Source organism: Physeter macrocephalus, chromosome 14 (genome assembly GCF_002837175.3).
Source record: "Physeter macrocephalus isolate SW-GA chromosome 14, ASM283717v5, whole genome shotgun sequence".
In the NCBI taxonomy this organism is placed as follows: domain Eukaryota; kingdom Metazoa; phylum Chordata; class Mammalia; order Artiodactyla; family Physeteridae; genus Physeter; species Physeter macrocephalus.
In genome coordinates, this window is record NC_041227.1 from 86,994,287 (window position 1) to 87,008,983 (window position 14,697).

Sequence of the window (14,697 nt, forward strand, 5' to 3'; positions counted from 1 at the left end):
GGCCCGTGAGCCAGGGCCGCTGAGCCTGCGCGTCCGGAGCCTGTGCTCCGCGACGGGAGAGGCCACAGCAGTGAGAGGACCCCGTACCGCAAAAAAAAAAAAAAAATTCTAGACCCAGACAGAAGCTTTGTTGTTCAAAGATGAAAAAATAGAAACAAAATAATATGGGACCTATGAAAAGATCCTAAACACAGATGGATAGTATAATACTTACAAAGCAATAGAAGAACAGTTTTTAAAGAGATTTACTGCAGGAAACAGACATAAGTTTTAAACATTTATCTTGTATTATCAACAATGTTAAAGCAAAAGACAACACAGTGAGATCAAAAGGCAGCTGCTAAGAGGGAGTTATAAAAAGGGAACTCGATGAGATAAGCGCAGAACTTTTAGATATGTGAAAATAGATTTCTTTAATTGCATAAAAAATTTTAAAAAGAGTGCAAAAAAAATCACATTAGTGATGTGGAGGACAATTCTGAGGAACTCAGAATCAAAAGGAAAAGGAAAAAATAAAAATTATAAAAGGGGTGATGCTACAAATAGATAAGAGAGATCCTAAATACAGTTTAATGGTGTATTCAGTGGAGGAAATAAGACAAATACCAATGATTAAATAAAAGAAAAATCTCCTTAAACTGAAGACCTGAGCTGCAGAGCAAAAGGCTTCAATGGATATTAGTGTTCCTACCAGATACAGATGCATCGTGAACTTAAGGGTGAAAAAAGATAGATGTCACAGGTGACCTACCTTCCTATCTTCTAAAATCACACTAACTTCAAAATTATGCGTTGAAACATTAATGCCAACAGTAATAGCAAAGTTATGGTGGAGGAGGGGCAAGACCAAAATATTCCTTATGCACCAGTTTTAGTTAAGATGCTTCTTATTACAAGAGACAGAAGCCCTGGGACCTCCCTGGTGGTCCAGTGGTTGAGACTTCGCCTTCCAATGCAGGGAGTGTGGGTTCAATCCCTGGTCGGGGAGCTAAGGTCCCACATGCCCCATGGCCAAAAAACCAAAACATAAACAACAGAAGCAATATTGTAATAAATTAAGTAAAGAATTAAAAAAAAAAAAAAACTAACCTAAACAGAAAACAAAAAATAAAAGAAAATAAAAAAGATATGAAAAGAAAAGCTAAGAGAACAAAAGACAAACACACAAAAATGACAAAAACAAAAAAACAAATAATAAAAGAACATAAAAACAAAACAAAATTAAAAACACAGTGAAAGAAAACAACACAAAAATATCCAAAGAACAAACCAACAGAAAACAAAAAACAAAAGAACACCAAAAAACAACAACAAAAAACAGACAACAAAAAAGAACAGAACAATAACAAAGAATAAAAAATAAAATAAAATTAGAAAATTTAAAAATATATTAGAAAAAATAATGAAACAACAGCAACAACAAAACAAAACACAATAGCAAAAAAAAAAAATAAATTAATTAAAAAAAATTCCCTGGTACCTCCACTATCAGTGTCCTTGTCCCCACAGTGAAGTGCATACAACCCTGCCTCCCCAGGTGGCCCTCCAAGACCTCTAGGTAGGTCTCTGGACCTGCTGTGTCAGCCTCACCTCTGCATGTATTCCTTTCAACCAGCATCTGCTCCTGAAGCTGGCCCAGAGCACACATGCCTGTGTAAACCAGCTAGGGTGCAGGCCTCCATGGGTGTGACTCCAGGGGCTTGCAAAGCCAGAGGAGGCCTTGAAGGTGGGAAGTGCTCAGCCCACCTGGACCCATTAGGCCAGAGGAGGCCCCGTCAGGGGACACATGCAGGCCGCCAGGACCCACGCAGCCTGTGGAGGCTTTGTGGTGTATGCGGTGCTTGGGTCCACTGGGACCTGCATGGCCAGAGGAAGCTTTGGTGGTGGCAGGGCTCAGGTCCAGTACCCACGTGGCCTGCAGAGGCTTTGGCTGGTGTGGGGCTCAGGTCCAGGAGAACATGAACCAGACTATGTCACTCCTTGCTTTTCACCGTCCAGTGAGTCTCGACCTACTTAGATCAACTCCACAGTCTGACGTGACCTAAAAGTGACCTAAAAGTCCCTCAGTCCACCTGTCCAGTCTCACCTCCTCCCCGCTCCCCATCACTCACGGGGCTCCTCTGTGTTCCTTGCGCCCTCTCACCTTCAGGCTTTCACATATGGTGCTTCTTCCTCCTGCAGGGAGGGCCTTCCACTGCTTCCTTCAGGTCTCTGCTTCAACCTCACTGCCTCAAAGCAGCCTCCTTAACCGTTAAAAAAAAAAAAAATTCCCAGCCCCCATTACTCTTTATAACCTTACTCTGCTTTATTTTTCTTCAGAGCATATATCGCTATCTGACATGATGATTTTCAGTTATTTAAATCTTTTTTAGTCTCTCCTATAAAAATAAGACATCACGAGGGCAGCGACTATGCCTGCCTCACTCGCTGCTGCATCCCCAGTGCCTGGCACCATGTCTAGCACAAAGTAGATGCTCAATAAACACTGGTTGAATAGTTGACTGACTGAATGAATGAATGCCTAGTCGTATTTTAAGAGGGTTGAGGAAAGAAAAACCCATGGGACCCAAAGAGAGTACACAGGAAAACACCGGCCATCTGAAAATGTTACATGAGTTTTGGAACAAGTTGAGAAATATTGGGGGGAGGTCAGGCTGGGGAGAAAAAAAGCAAGCTGCAATTTTTTTAAGAAGGGTTTACAGTGCCCTGTTGAAAGGAAAGAGGGTAAAACAAGAACAAAGAATAAGGATATTGGGCTAAAATACTTCTTGAGACAGCAGGAACCCAGAAGTGGGAATGGATATAATATAATCAGGAGGACATTTTAAAAGGGTAAAACACATCATGGAAAAGCAGTGGGATTGTGACCACCTAGAGGAGTGGGATAGGGAGGGTGGGAGGGAGGGAGATGCAAGAGGGAAGAGATATGGGAACATATGTATATGTATAACTGATTCACTTTGTTGTAAAGCAGAAACTAACACACCATTGTAAAACAGTTATACTCCAATAAAGATGTAAAAAAAAAAAAAAGAGCAGGGGGAGAAAGAGGAGATGGAAAAGAATAAAACTATCACTCTATTGTGTTTACAAAGAGCCGTGATATCTGTAACTGGATGCTTGTGTAAATGGTTTTGGTTTTCCTGGTGGTGGGAAAGGAACTGCAGATACTGTATGTACACTGTGGAAATTCATCTTGCAATTTTTGAAAAGCCTGTGAGAAGTGAATGCAATAATGGAAGTGAAAGTATAAAGCGTTCTGCAAATGAAAGGTATTGTCATGAAAAGAATAAAAAGCGACACTGCTAGGATGTGAGAGTTAACTTGGGAGAGCCTGCTTCGAATTCCAAGTAGCCCAGGATCCAGGGCCACGAGCAAACCGAGAACTCCTGTTGCTGGATAAGTGAGGTAGCCAGTGATGACTTTCCGATGTAGTTGCTGCTAATGGGAGGTGGGCAAGGAAGAGAGAGAGACGCCCCCTGGAGAACGCTTGGCCCTTCAGAATGCTCACAGCTAATCTAGCTTAAAATATCAATACATCTTCTGTGCCATCTCACCTGTGCAGAGGCACCCCTTTGGCAGTACTGGTTGTGAACCACGCAGGTGAACAGATGCAGACAGGTGCACTCAGGGATGTGACTCAGGCAGTGTCTAACAGGCAGACAGTGTTCCTGAGCGACCAGCAGGTGACAGTGACAGCTCCTGCCAGAAGGAAGGCTTCCGTCCTTCATCTGAACGCCCTCCTCCTAGGTACTAGGAGAGAGCTGTCCTTCCTGCCTTCTCCCTCAAGTTTTGGCATTGAACTCTGAAAGGCACAGGCTGCAGCCCTGCTGGAAATGTCGCTGAGGGCTTTACAGCAGCGGCGAAGGCACTTCACAGAAGGGCTCTTGGAGGCCAGCTCTGAAATCCTGCAATGCCAGCATCCACCGTCCAATCCCTGTCCATCCTGTGCATCTTTACAGTGATCTGGAGGCAGAGCTGAGCTAGAAGCACCAGTCTTGTGCCCTCCATGCTGGAGGGAAGGGACCACCCTTTGCCATCAGAGGACACTCCCTGCCTAGGAGCAGGGCTGGGACAGCCAGAGGAGGCCCAGCCTCTGCCCTTTGCCGGCATGTTCCTTCCCCTTGCGTCTTGGAAGCAGCACCCTGGGCAGCCTCTCTGGCCGGACACGGGCTGATGCCTGCCTCCTCAGCGTCCCCTCCCACATCCTGATGCACATGCCTACATCCCCCCGCAGCTCTGGCAGGCCCAGCCTCCCAGCTGCCAGCGGAGGCCGGGACCTGGAGACCAAAGCTGCCTTCTGGAGGAACGCTGGGTGACCTCATGTCCTCATTCAAACTCTCTGGGCCAACGTTACAGGCACAACCCTACCATATGTCACTTTCCCAAGCCCGACACACTTTCTGGACACGTTTCCAGGATGAGCAAATGAAACAGCAGTCATACCTCCACTCGGGTCCTGAGACAACATTGACAGCTTCCTCGGTCCAACTTTCCAGCCCAAGAGAAGAAGCTTCCCCCAGCTCTGCTTGGGAATGAAAACTGATGGACCCAGGAAGATGCTTTCTTTCCCCGTGTGCTAGGACTCTCCTGGATACATGCCAGAAATCTCTCCAGTGCTGCAAAAACAGCCATTTTTAGACTAAAAGGGCAGATTTCCTTCCTGCTGCCAGGTTTATACAGTTCTTTTAGATGCCTGGGGCAGGCAAGAGGAAGAATTAGGTTGGCAACTGCTCCTTTCTCTCAAATATCTCAGGAATTTGGAGCCTGTATCAGTCGGAATAGGTTAGGTTATGCTGCAGTAACAAAAACACCTCAAATTTCATTAGGTTCAAACAATAACATATATTGCTCGTTCATGCTGTGTGTCCACTGAAGAGGGCTCAGCTCACTGGAGTCACTTAGGAACCAGGCTAATGAGGAGCCAGTATATTAAACGTCCTGCTTTATCATGTCAGAAGGAAAAGAGATCTAGAGAGGGTCTTGTGTCAGCAGTTAAATGCTCTGGTCTAAAAGTGACACATGTCACTTCTGTTCACAGTGCGTTGGTCAGAATTATTTACTTAGATGCATCCAATCACAGGGGGTCAGAAGATACAGTCCTACCCAGCTCTGGAAGTAAAGAACCAGAAATGGCAAACAGCACTAATGGTGACCACAAAGTACACAGCGTTAGGAAGCCAGCTCCTGGGTGCTGGTGCTCCAGGAAAAAGACCCCGCTTGGTTCCAAGCTCAGAAGCAGGCCCTCATCTTTTGCTATTAAATTTGAAGCCAGGAGAGGCCCTGTAATGATCCTAGTGGGACGGTCAAGAGGGGAAGTGGTGGCCAGAGGGCCTTCTGTAGGAAAGATTTTGTTACCCTCTGGTGACATTTATTGAACAACACTTACTATGACGGATGGCTCCTGGAAGCATGACATTTAAATGTTTATCGATCCCACAGCACACTGGACAGTATCCAGGAGATTCTCAGAACCGGGCACACAGCCAGGATGGCCAGCTGCACTGTATCAAGTGGGGTGGACAGATGCCCCAGGATCCAGCCTGCTAAGGGCACAACATCTTCATTACCCCTGTGGACTCATGTGAAGACCTAAAGTTCAGTTCTCCCCGCATAAAGGCCAGATTGCATCAGCCCGGAAGGACGAGTCCTGTGACGAGCTTTTCTCGTCTTGCTTCAAATACACACCAAGCGTTTCTTTTCTTGCTCACTTTTCAATTGTGTGATTAATGTCAGTGGTAACAGGGACAGTGCCGTCTATCCAGCCCCTCCCTGGTCACTTTCCCAAGGCTGGGAGCACGTGCTGACTCCAGTCTCCCTCCATGCTCCTCCTGAGCCTCCGGAAACCAGGATCTCACTTCGAGCAAATTCTCTCTTCTTGCTAAGTGACGCCAAGGACCGAAGGAAGGCCAAAACGTGAACGGAACAGTTAAGTAGGTACAGTGGCGTGTGGGATTCTGAAGCCGGGCTGGTTTGGGGAGGGAAACACCAGGAGCGCTGCAGAACCAAAGCTGAGAGGGAAGGGGCAATTGAGACCTCTTGTGAGTCGGCGTGAGGCCCCTGAGCAAAGAGGCTGGAACCCGGCAGGAGCAACCCAAGGACGCAAAGGGGTCACACACAGATCAGCTGGCGTCACAGGTCAGAGCCCGGGAACCACGCCAAAGCCAGCCTTGCGTCTCGCAGTGGGGGAGCGCAGATAGAGGGTAGCGGCGTGCCTTTCCCAAGTTCACGCAGCCAGCCGGTTATGGGCAGAATATGGGCAGAGAGCACCCTTTGCACTGCTGCCAAGTGGGAGCAGGATGCTGTGGCCCCCAGGCGGCCAAGATGCAGCCGCGTCATCGCTGGGCTCAGGGCAGTGCCTGAGAGGCTAGCAGCTCCGAGGTCACTGCTCAACTTCTTTTTATTTATTTACTGAATCTTTGCATTTTATTTTATTTTTATACAGCAAGTTCTGGTTAGTTATCTATTTTATACATATTAGTGTATATATGTCCCTGCTCAAATTCTTGAGGATGCTGAAGAAAAAGGTTACAGGTGCCTCAGGGCAGGGGAGGAACAAAGGTAACATGAAGCTGTTCCCTCCATAAGATTAATCCTGCTTTGAGTTCTCATTCAGGCTCTCAAGGGAGCTTCCTTTGAAGCGGGGTTTGACCGCTTACCTATGGTTGACAATAAATAGTTAAGTCCCAATTTTTGACCTTGAAAACCTTTACCTGTAATACTATATTTGTACAGTATTATATTATAGAACTCTTTGAGTTGTGTTACACATAAGTTGCATAGGATCAGGGAGGGAAAACGTGAATTACTGGCCAAATAACTGAAAAGTCAATGACATAGCTTGATGAAGGTATCAACTCAGTCAGGACTATTTCTCTCCCCTTCTCTGTCTCTCTCAACCTCTCCCTCTCTCTCCTCCGCTTTCCTTTGTTTTTCCTTCATTCTCTTGAAGCAACAACAGAGCTGCCGACAGGACAGGATACTCAGGCTTAGAACCTAACACCGCCGCAGAGAGAGAGCTGCCCTTACCCTAAGGTCCCAGAACACCTCGCATGGCTGCCTCTCCTTGACCCGGCCTTGGACCTTTGTCCATCCCAAGCCAACAACTGTAGCCAGACAATGCAGGACAGCGGATCAGCCACCTGAATCTGGAGCTGGGTGTTGAGGGCTCAGCCTCCCTGGACGGCAGAGGACTGATTCCTGAAGAAAATAAGGCTGCCCATTCCCAGAGGGAAAACAGACGGGGAGGCAGGCAGAAACACCAGCCGTTCACTCCCAACACCTGCTAACCATCCGTAGAACCAGACTGTGAAACTCTGTGCTGCATCTTCCTCCCTCCCTAAGCAGCCCTGAGTTACTATTAAACGGCTGTTTAGTTCAGTTCAGTGAGTTTATTGTTGGGTCTGGAGAGGTTGAACGCAAACAAAACACCGACTGTCCCCTCCCCAGCTCCTCTTTTGTGCTCCATGGTGGTCAAAACCCAAACAGACGAAAAAGTGAGCTTCCCTCTCTGGTCATCCACGTGCCTGCTACCTGGGAGCGATTCTAGTCATTTTAGAAGGAGAGGCAGGACCTATACTAACTACTAACTATGGGACTCAACTGAGGTTTTTAAAACTTTTTGAGTTCTTTGTAAAATACAGTTGCTTTGTCCAAATCTGCTACATTCAAATTAAAATCTCTGCTTACCTACTTGTTTATAGAAACCCTGGCAAATGACATTAACATTAAAAAAAAAAAGAAAGAAAAGACAAGATAATTAAGCCTGATTGCTCCAGAGCAGGTTGGTGACAGCCCTGGAAACGTGCCAGCACTAATTGACTGGAGATATTTCCCATACAGTTAATTGCAAAGGGTCATTGAAAGCCCTTGAAATTCTCTCAGGTCCCCTCAGCTGAAGTGTGGAGAAGGGATTTAGAAGTGTGAAGGAGGCGGGGGTTTGGAAAGGGGACCCACCAGGGACATCTGGTCCTTCCTGTCCTCAAGTGCTGTGCATGTCAGTGTTGTCAACTCTTGTCACTTCTCTGGACTGTGGTCCTCTGGACTGTAAAATGGCTGTGGGTGCTGAGGATGCAGAGGTCATCAGGCCAGAGACAGAGGGACGATCAGACCTTCTCTGATCTCCCCCAACTCTGGTTAAACCTTGACCATGTGCAAGTCCTGAGCTGGAAACGGCAAGGACACAAGTCTTCAAGTTGCTTGAGCAGACCTGCGGCGGGTAACTTTAAAAATGGCAGAACGCAATGCAGAGGGCTGCCGGTAACAGGATGCTGGCTCTGGGGGAAAGAAGGATTAACCAGGCAGGAGAAGAGCAGAGGTTCAAGGAACATTTAGCTGGGAAGATTCCCTTTAAGTGAGGTCTTGAAGAATAAGATTCAGGTGCACGGAGGAGGGGAAGGGCGGGACGATCAGCCTGAACAGAGAAACAGCAGGGTGCTACGGGAAGACTCAACACGTGAGTGAGGCTGGAATGTTCTGTCCATTGAGGGTGTGCTCTCCTCTTCTGGTGCCAAGGAATGGACGCCCCATCCTGCTTAGTGGCAGGGCTCACATGGGACCGGGAATCTGGCAGGGACCTGGGACTCCCCAGGCTCAGGAGGCACACGTGTTTCAGGGCACAAAGCAGCTTAGTGACCAAGTTTCCTTGCAGCTCCTTCGGTGGAGATGTTTTCTGATCTCCACCCTAGTGCTTGGCTGTTAATTGACTCAGCTCTCCTCTGCCTCTGGATCCTTCCCTGGGACGCTGAGCTTCAGCTGACCACCCGTCACCCTCACGATTTCAGCGTACGCATGGCTTCTGCCTCCTCACATCTTCTGCCTCATGAAAGCTGTGTGTTGTCCTCTCTCTCTGCATTTTTTTTTTTTTTCACTTTGGCTCCCCGCAGCAATGAATGATTTCCTACCTACACATCCAGTTGAAATCCTCACAAAGGTGAACCTCATTAGCCTTGATGACAGATACCGGTTGCCAACCGGATTTTGACCATGTTTCCAGTCCTGGTCAAATTGGACACGTGTGGTAGAGAATGTGGACACCTGCCAGTAACTTGCTGGAGCCATATGCCTCGACAAGCAGCTATGGGAAAGGACTTCTCAGAAGGGGTTTAGGGTGGCAGGTTAATCTTGTCTGATGCAAGAAGATATAGAGAGACAAAAACAAACGTATGGTTACCAAAGGGGAAGCGGGGAGGGATAAATTAGGAGCATGGGATTAGCAGATACACACTACTATATATAAAATAGATAACCGACAAGGTCCTACTGTATAGCACAGGAAACTACATTCAGCATCTTGTAAAAAACTGTCATGGAAAAGAATCTGAAAAAGAATATATATACACAAAAATGGTATTGTGGGATTGGGGTCTGCTGTATTAACAGTTATTTACTTTAAAAATCCACTTATCTATCAACATTAGATTCATTAAATCAATAAATAAATACCGAGTGACTATTACAGGTACTTTCATTTGTATCTACACACATTAAGTATAACAGACTTTCTGGTATGTTAGCCTTGCTTTAATAATTAACATTTTCAAATACTAGGGGTAATCATGCTTATTACGCATCATTTACATTTATCAACATGTCTATACTTCAGTTTAAAAATAGCGGTTGCTTTACAGAGAAATTGTTAACACTGAGGACTGCAGCTTGTCATTTATCCATTACATATTTTTTTAAAAACCCCACAATATCCTGACATATGAGTCTATTTCAGACATACAAAATAGAACTCATCCTAGAAGCCGCTTAATAAAATCCTTAGGGCAAATGAGTATATTTGAAGACCTGGTTACATCAGAAGATCATCAGTCTCTGAATCTGCTCTTTTGGCAATTGAGATCATCTCCTGTTACTGATTCTCAGTCTTATGCTTCAGGGAATTTATGATAGGTTGTTTTTTGTTCAGGGCTCCCTATAATATTCTACCTGCCCTGGACGAAGGAAAGTCCCAGTCAGTGGACTACAAGGCCCTAGGACAAAAATCCCTTTTTCCAGGAGCATACGATTGCTATTTTTATGAATCTATCATTTTCATAGTTTTAAAAAATGTGATCTGAAGGTGTAACCTCAGGCTTTAAAGTAATGAAGATAGTAAATGAATAAATAAAATATTCTCAATACCCATCTTTGATACCTCTTCAAAAGGAAGAAATGGAACTTCAGACAGAAGAATACAAACTTCAATAATATTAAAAAAAAATCACTGACCAACCAAAAATAAATATTTATGGGTATCTAAATTGAATGAATCAAAGGGCAAAATCTGGGCCATCTCTATTCTATGAAAATGATTCAGAATTTCATAAATGAAGAAGTTAGTGATAAAAAGAAAATGCAAAGCAATGTCAGACAAAAGCTAGTTCTACAGGAAGGACTTTCAGGCATTTCCCTCTTCTAAGCATTCATTAATAATTTTTACTACTCATTATTAACAATCATTATCCATGTTGAATATTCAAAAAAAAGCATATATATATATATATATATATATATATATATATACACACATACATAGAGAGAGATACACACACACACACATATATATATAACTGAATCACTTTGCTGAACACCTGAAAGTAACACAACATGGTAAATCAACTAGACTTCAATTTAAAAAAAAAGATATAGAGAGACAAAAGACAGGAAAATTGGCTTAAAGTAAGTTCATGGAAGAACTTGAATTCTAGACCAATGATCCTCAAAGCTGACCGTGTATCAGAATCACCTGGACGGCCACCCCCAGTTTCTGATGCAGTAGGTCTGGGTTGAGCCTGAGAAATCTCATTTCCAACAGGTTCCCAGGTTGTGCTGATGCCACTTGTCCAGGGACCATGCTTTGAAAACCACTGACCTACACTGATTTAGACTCCTTCCCCTGGACCAATCTGGCCTGCTGCCTGTGTGTGTATGGCCCCTGAATGAAGAATGGTTTTCACATTTTTAAATGGTTGGAGAAAAATAAAAAGAAATTTTGTGGGGCTTCCCTGGTGGCGCAGTGGTTGAGAGTCCGCCTGCAGATGCAGGGGACACGGGTTCGTGCCCCGGTCCGGGAGGATCCCACATGCCGCGGAGCGGCTGGGCCCGTGAGCCACGGCCGCTGAGCCTGCGCGTCCGGAGCCTGTGCTCCGCGACGGGAGAGGCCACAACAGTGAGAGGCCCGCGTACCGCAAAAAAAAAAAAGAAATTTTGTGACATGAATATTATATGAAATTCAAATTTCAGTGTCCAAAAATAAAGTTATATTGGAACACAGCCATGCTCATTTGCTTACGTATTGTCTATGGCTGCTTTCAGGATATAGTGGCAGAATGGAGAAGTAGCAACAGAGACCATAGGACCCACAAAATATTTGCTATCTGGATTTTCATAGACGAAGTTTGCCGACCCCTGCTCTGGACTAAGGGGTATGATATTCTAAATGTACTGGCAATTTTTCTGCAGAAAACAGATATACATAATTCTAGAAATTCTCTTGAGGAATTCTTTGACTCACTAAATGATCTGGTCCTCAAGTTTCTGCTTCCTGGGCTCAGGGTGGAGTGCCCACTCCCTGCCAGGACCATCTGTGGACAAACCATCTTAGCCTCCGATGAGAATCTACCTCTTGGAATCTGGGTCCCAGGAACCGAGTTTCTGGATGGTCAGCAGAGCTGATTCCTCCCCAAAGCACAGCTGTTCTTTATAGTCACTGGTTTAATAGATCATCATCTATTTCCTGCTTAAAATAATTACTGGGATTGTGTATCCCCTCCCAGTCCCAGGGGAGGGGATAAATATGATCAGGGTGCTTCCTGGCCATCTGGGCGTTGTTACCCTGCATTCCCAGAGCGAACTTCTTGGAACCTTTAGGCTTTTACACTGACAGTCTCTGATCCGTGAGCTAACTTAAGAGATGCATAGGGGTGCATGGCTTTCTATTCCTTCCCCTCCCCCCTCTTCAACATTTGCAACACTGATTCCCCCTCCTCCTCCCCATCCTCTTCATTCTCCCGGCCCCAACGCTTAGCTTATTAAATTAAGTCCAACAATATTAATAACAAACCCTAAGTGAATGCTCATTTTGCCCTCAGGTACTGTCCTCAGCCTTGAGTGTAGCTTATCATAATTAATCCTCACAAGAAAACCATGAGGAAGACAGGATTATCACCCCTAAAAAAAAGGAGGCACAGAAAGGTTTAGCAACTGCTTAAAGTCAAACAGCTGGTAAGTGGAAGACTGGCAGTCTGATTTCAGATTCCCGCTCCTACCATTATGGGCTATTGTCCCTCAGCCATGCTATAGATTCACAGGTCCTGAGAAAAATTATCTCTAGGAGATAAAAATAAGCTTACATCAGTCTCTACTTGAAATGTGAAAGGTAAAAATTCATCAAGCTTTTCAAGGAAAACATCTTTATGACCTTGAGTAGACAGAGATTTTTTAAACGGGACACAAAAGAGCTAACCATAAAGAAAAAAAAAAGATAAATTGGTGAATGTTAAAGTGAACAACTTCTATTTAGCAAAAGACACCATTAGGAGAGTGAAAAGATAACCTTTTGTATGGGCAAGATATCTGAATAGACTCTTCATAGAAAAGGATATTCCAATGGCCATTAAATATACAAAAAAGTACTTGACTTTATTAGTCATCGGGAAAATGCAAATTAAAACAGTGATGTGATACACTACACCTCCACCAGATGAAAAACAAAACTAAGCTTTTGTCTTTCAACATCTAAGTGCTGGCGAGGACGTGGACCAGCCAGAACACTCATTTGCTGCTGGTGGGAATATAAATGCATGCATTCACTTTGGTTAACCGGCAGCAGCTACTAGAGCTTAACTGAGGCATAGCCTATGACCCATCCATTTTGTTCCCAAAGAAATGTGTGCATATGTTCATCCAAAGAAATCTACCAAAAATCTCACAGCAGGGCTTCCCTGGTGGCGCAGTGGTTGAGAGTCCACCTGCCGATGCAGGGGACACGGGTTCGTGCCCCGGTCCGGGAAGATCCCACATGCTGTGGAGCGGCTGGGCCCGTGAGCCTTAGCCGCTGAGCCTGCGCGTCCGGAGCCTGTGCTCCGCAACGGGAGAGGCCACAACAGTGAGAGGCCCGCGTACCGCAAAAAAAAAAAAAAAAAAAAAAATCTCACAGCAGCACCACTTGTAATAACCCCCAAATGGAAAATACCCAAAGCATCAATAGTAGAATGGATAAATAGGGTTATATACACACAGTGGAATACTACACAGCAATGATACAGTAGCATAACTACTCACAGTATGGATTAATTCATCTTACCAACAATGTTGAGCAAAGGAAGACAGACACAATTCGTATACAAAGAAAGATAATCTACGCTTTTGGGAGTCAGGACAGTGGTCACCCTGGTGGGGTTGGGGTGGGGGAGGTGTCAGTAGCCAGAAAAGGGGGCTTTAGGGGTTCCTGGTCATGTTCTTTCTTGCTTTGGGGGCTGATTTTACAGCTATGTTCAGTTTGTGAAAATCATTGTCTGCTATTCTTATGTGCACTTTCTTGTATGTAGACTGTGTGCACATTTCCTGTATGTATGCTGAGAAAACATTTATAAAATATCTCTATTGGACATACAGGCAAACCACAGTCTGTACCTGATCCAACTGTCCCATGGTCGTGACATGCTTGGATTCCCTAATGCCGTGTGTGTGTAGGCATGAGAACCCATTTATGGGTTTTCTCATTAAGTGAGAAGTTGGGCTCAGAAGAATCCCCAGCCACCCGGCTTGGAGTAACAAAGATACCTCTCCGGAAGGCAGTTTCCAAGCACATTCCAAGCTGAGTTAACTCTCTCAAACATCTTATCTTATTCTGGTTACAGGGAGAGAGACTTCTGTAGTCTGATCCATTGCCCACATCCTGACTGTCCGCAAGCTTCCCTTCTTTATTCAGGGAAGAAACTCTCTTTCTGACTAAGCTAACAGGGAGAGTATCTCCTGAGCCTCGGCTCTGCATGGTGACATCCAAACAGACATGAACTAGCATTACTTTTAACTCCCTAACACTCATGAAGATTAGCGCCTGGAAACGAGCAAGCGTATCTGCCCAAGCAACTTGCCTTGTTGGGCTCCACAGTACTCAATGTTAAATTTGAATTGGTTGCCGATACTTAAAAATCAGATTTCACCTAAAACTCTAGGGCTTGGGCTTTTCTGGAAAAAGTCAAGTGCCATCCATCTCCCTGCGGCCCGTAACCAGCCCTCTCCGTGGCCGCCTTAGGCCCTGGGCCCTGCAGATATGAGGCTGCAACTCCCAGTGTAGAAAGTTGAAAAACTGCAACAGAAGGCTCCCGTTCTGATGGACTTTATAAGATATGACATTGGACATTGCATCAATTGGGTCAGCCATTATTGATGGGCCACGCCCTGTGTCAGGGGCAAAACCGGTTATTTAAGCATTTTGGCCTTAAGTTTCACCATCTTTAAAATAGGAGATTGAGCTAGAGGTTTTGTACAGTCCCCTCCAGCTTTAAATTTCTACTCATCTGTGACTTCAGTTAACTCTGGAGAAGCGTGATGTAACTATGTCTCATGGGGAGGCCAGTCATTCCAAAATAGCATGCGTGAGTCTGTGTAGGTGTAACCAACTCCATCATGGTCACTGGGGTCCAGCATGGCCCTTCTCCTGGAGTACTTGAGTCTAGGAAAAGAGACCTAGGAAAAGTCTCT

General features: G+C 45.1%; 1 protein-coding gene across 8 annotated transcripts in view; it reads right to left on the reverse strand.

Annotated features, from left to right (window-relative positions):
- Positions 1–14,697, reverse strand: part of ADPRM (ADP-ribose/CDP-alcohol diphosphatase, manganese dependent) — a 421,658-nt gene that overhangs the window by 143,901 nt on the left and 263,060 nt on the right. Inside the window, exon 8 of one of the 8 annotated variants that reach the window (XM_028499402.2) lies at positions 6,393–9,127. The exons of the other annotated variants lie outside the window; for them this stretch is intronic. Coding sequence (XP_028355203.1) covers positions 9,077–9,127 — 51 coding nt within the window. The 3' untranslated portion in view covers positions 6,393–9,076. Of the gene's footprint in view, positions 1–6,392; positions 9,128–14,697 lie in introns of those variants that run through there. 8 annotated transcript variants of the gene reach the window in all.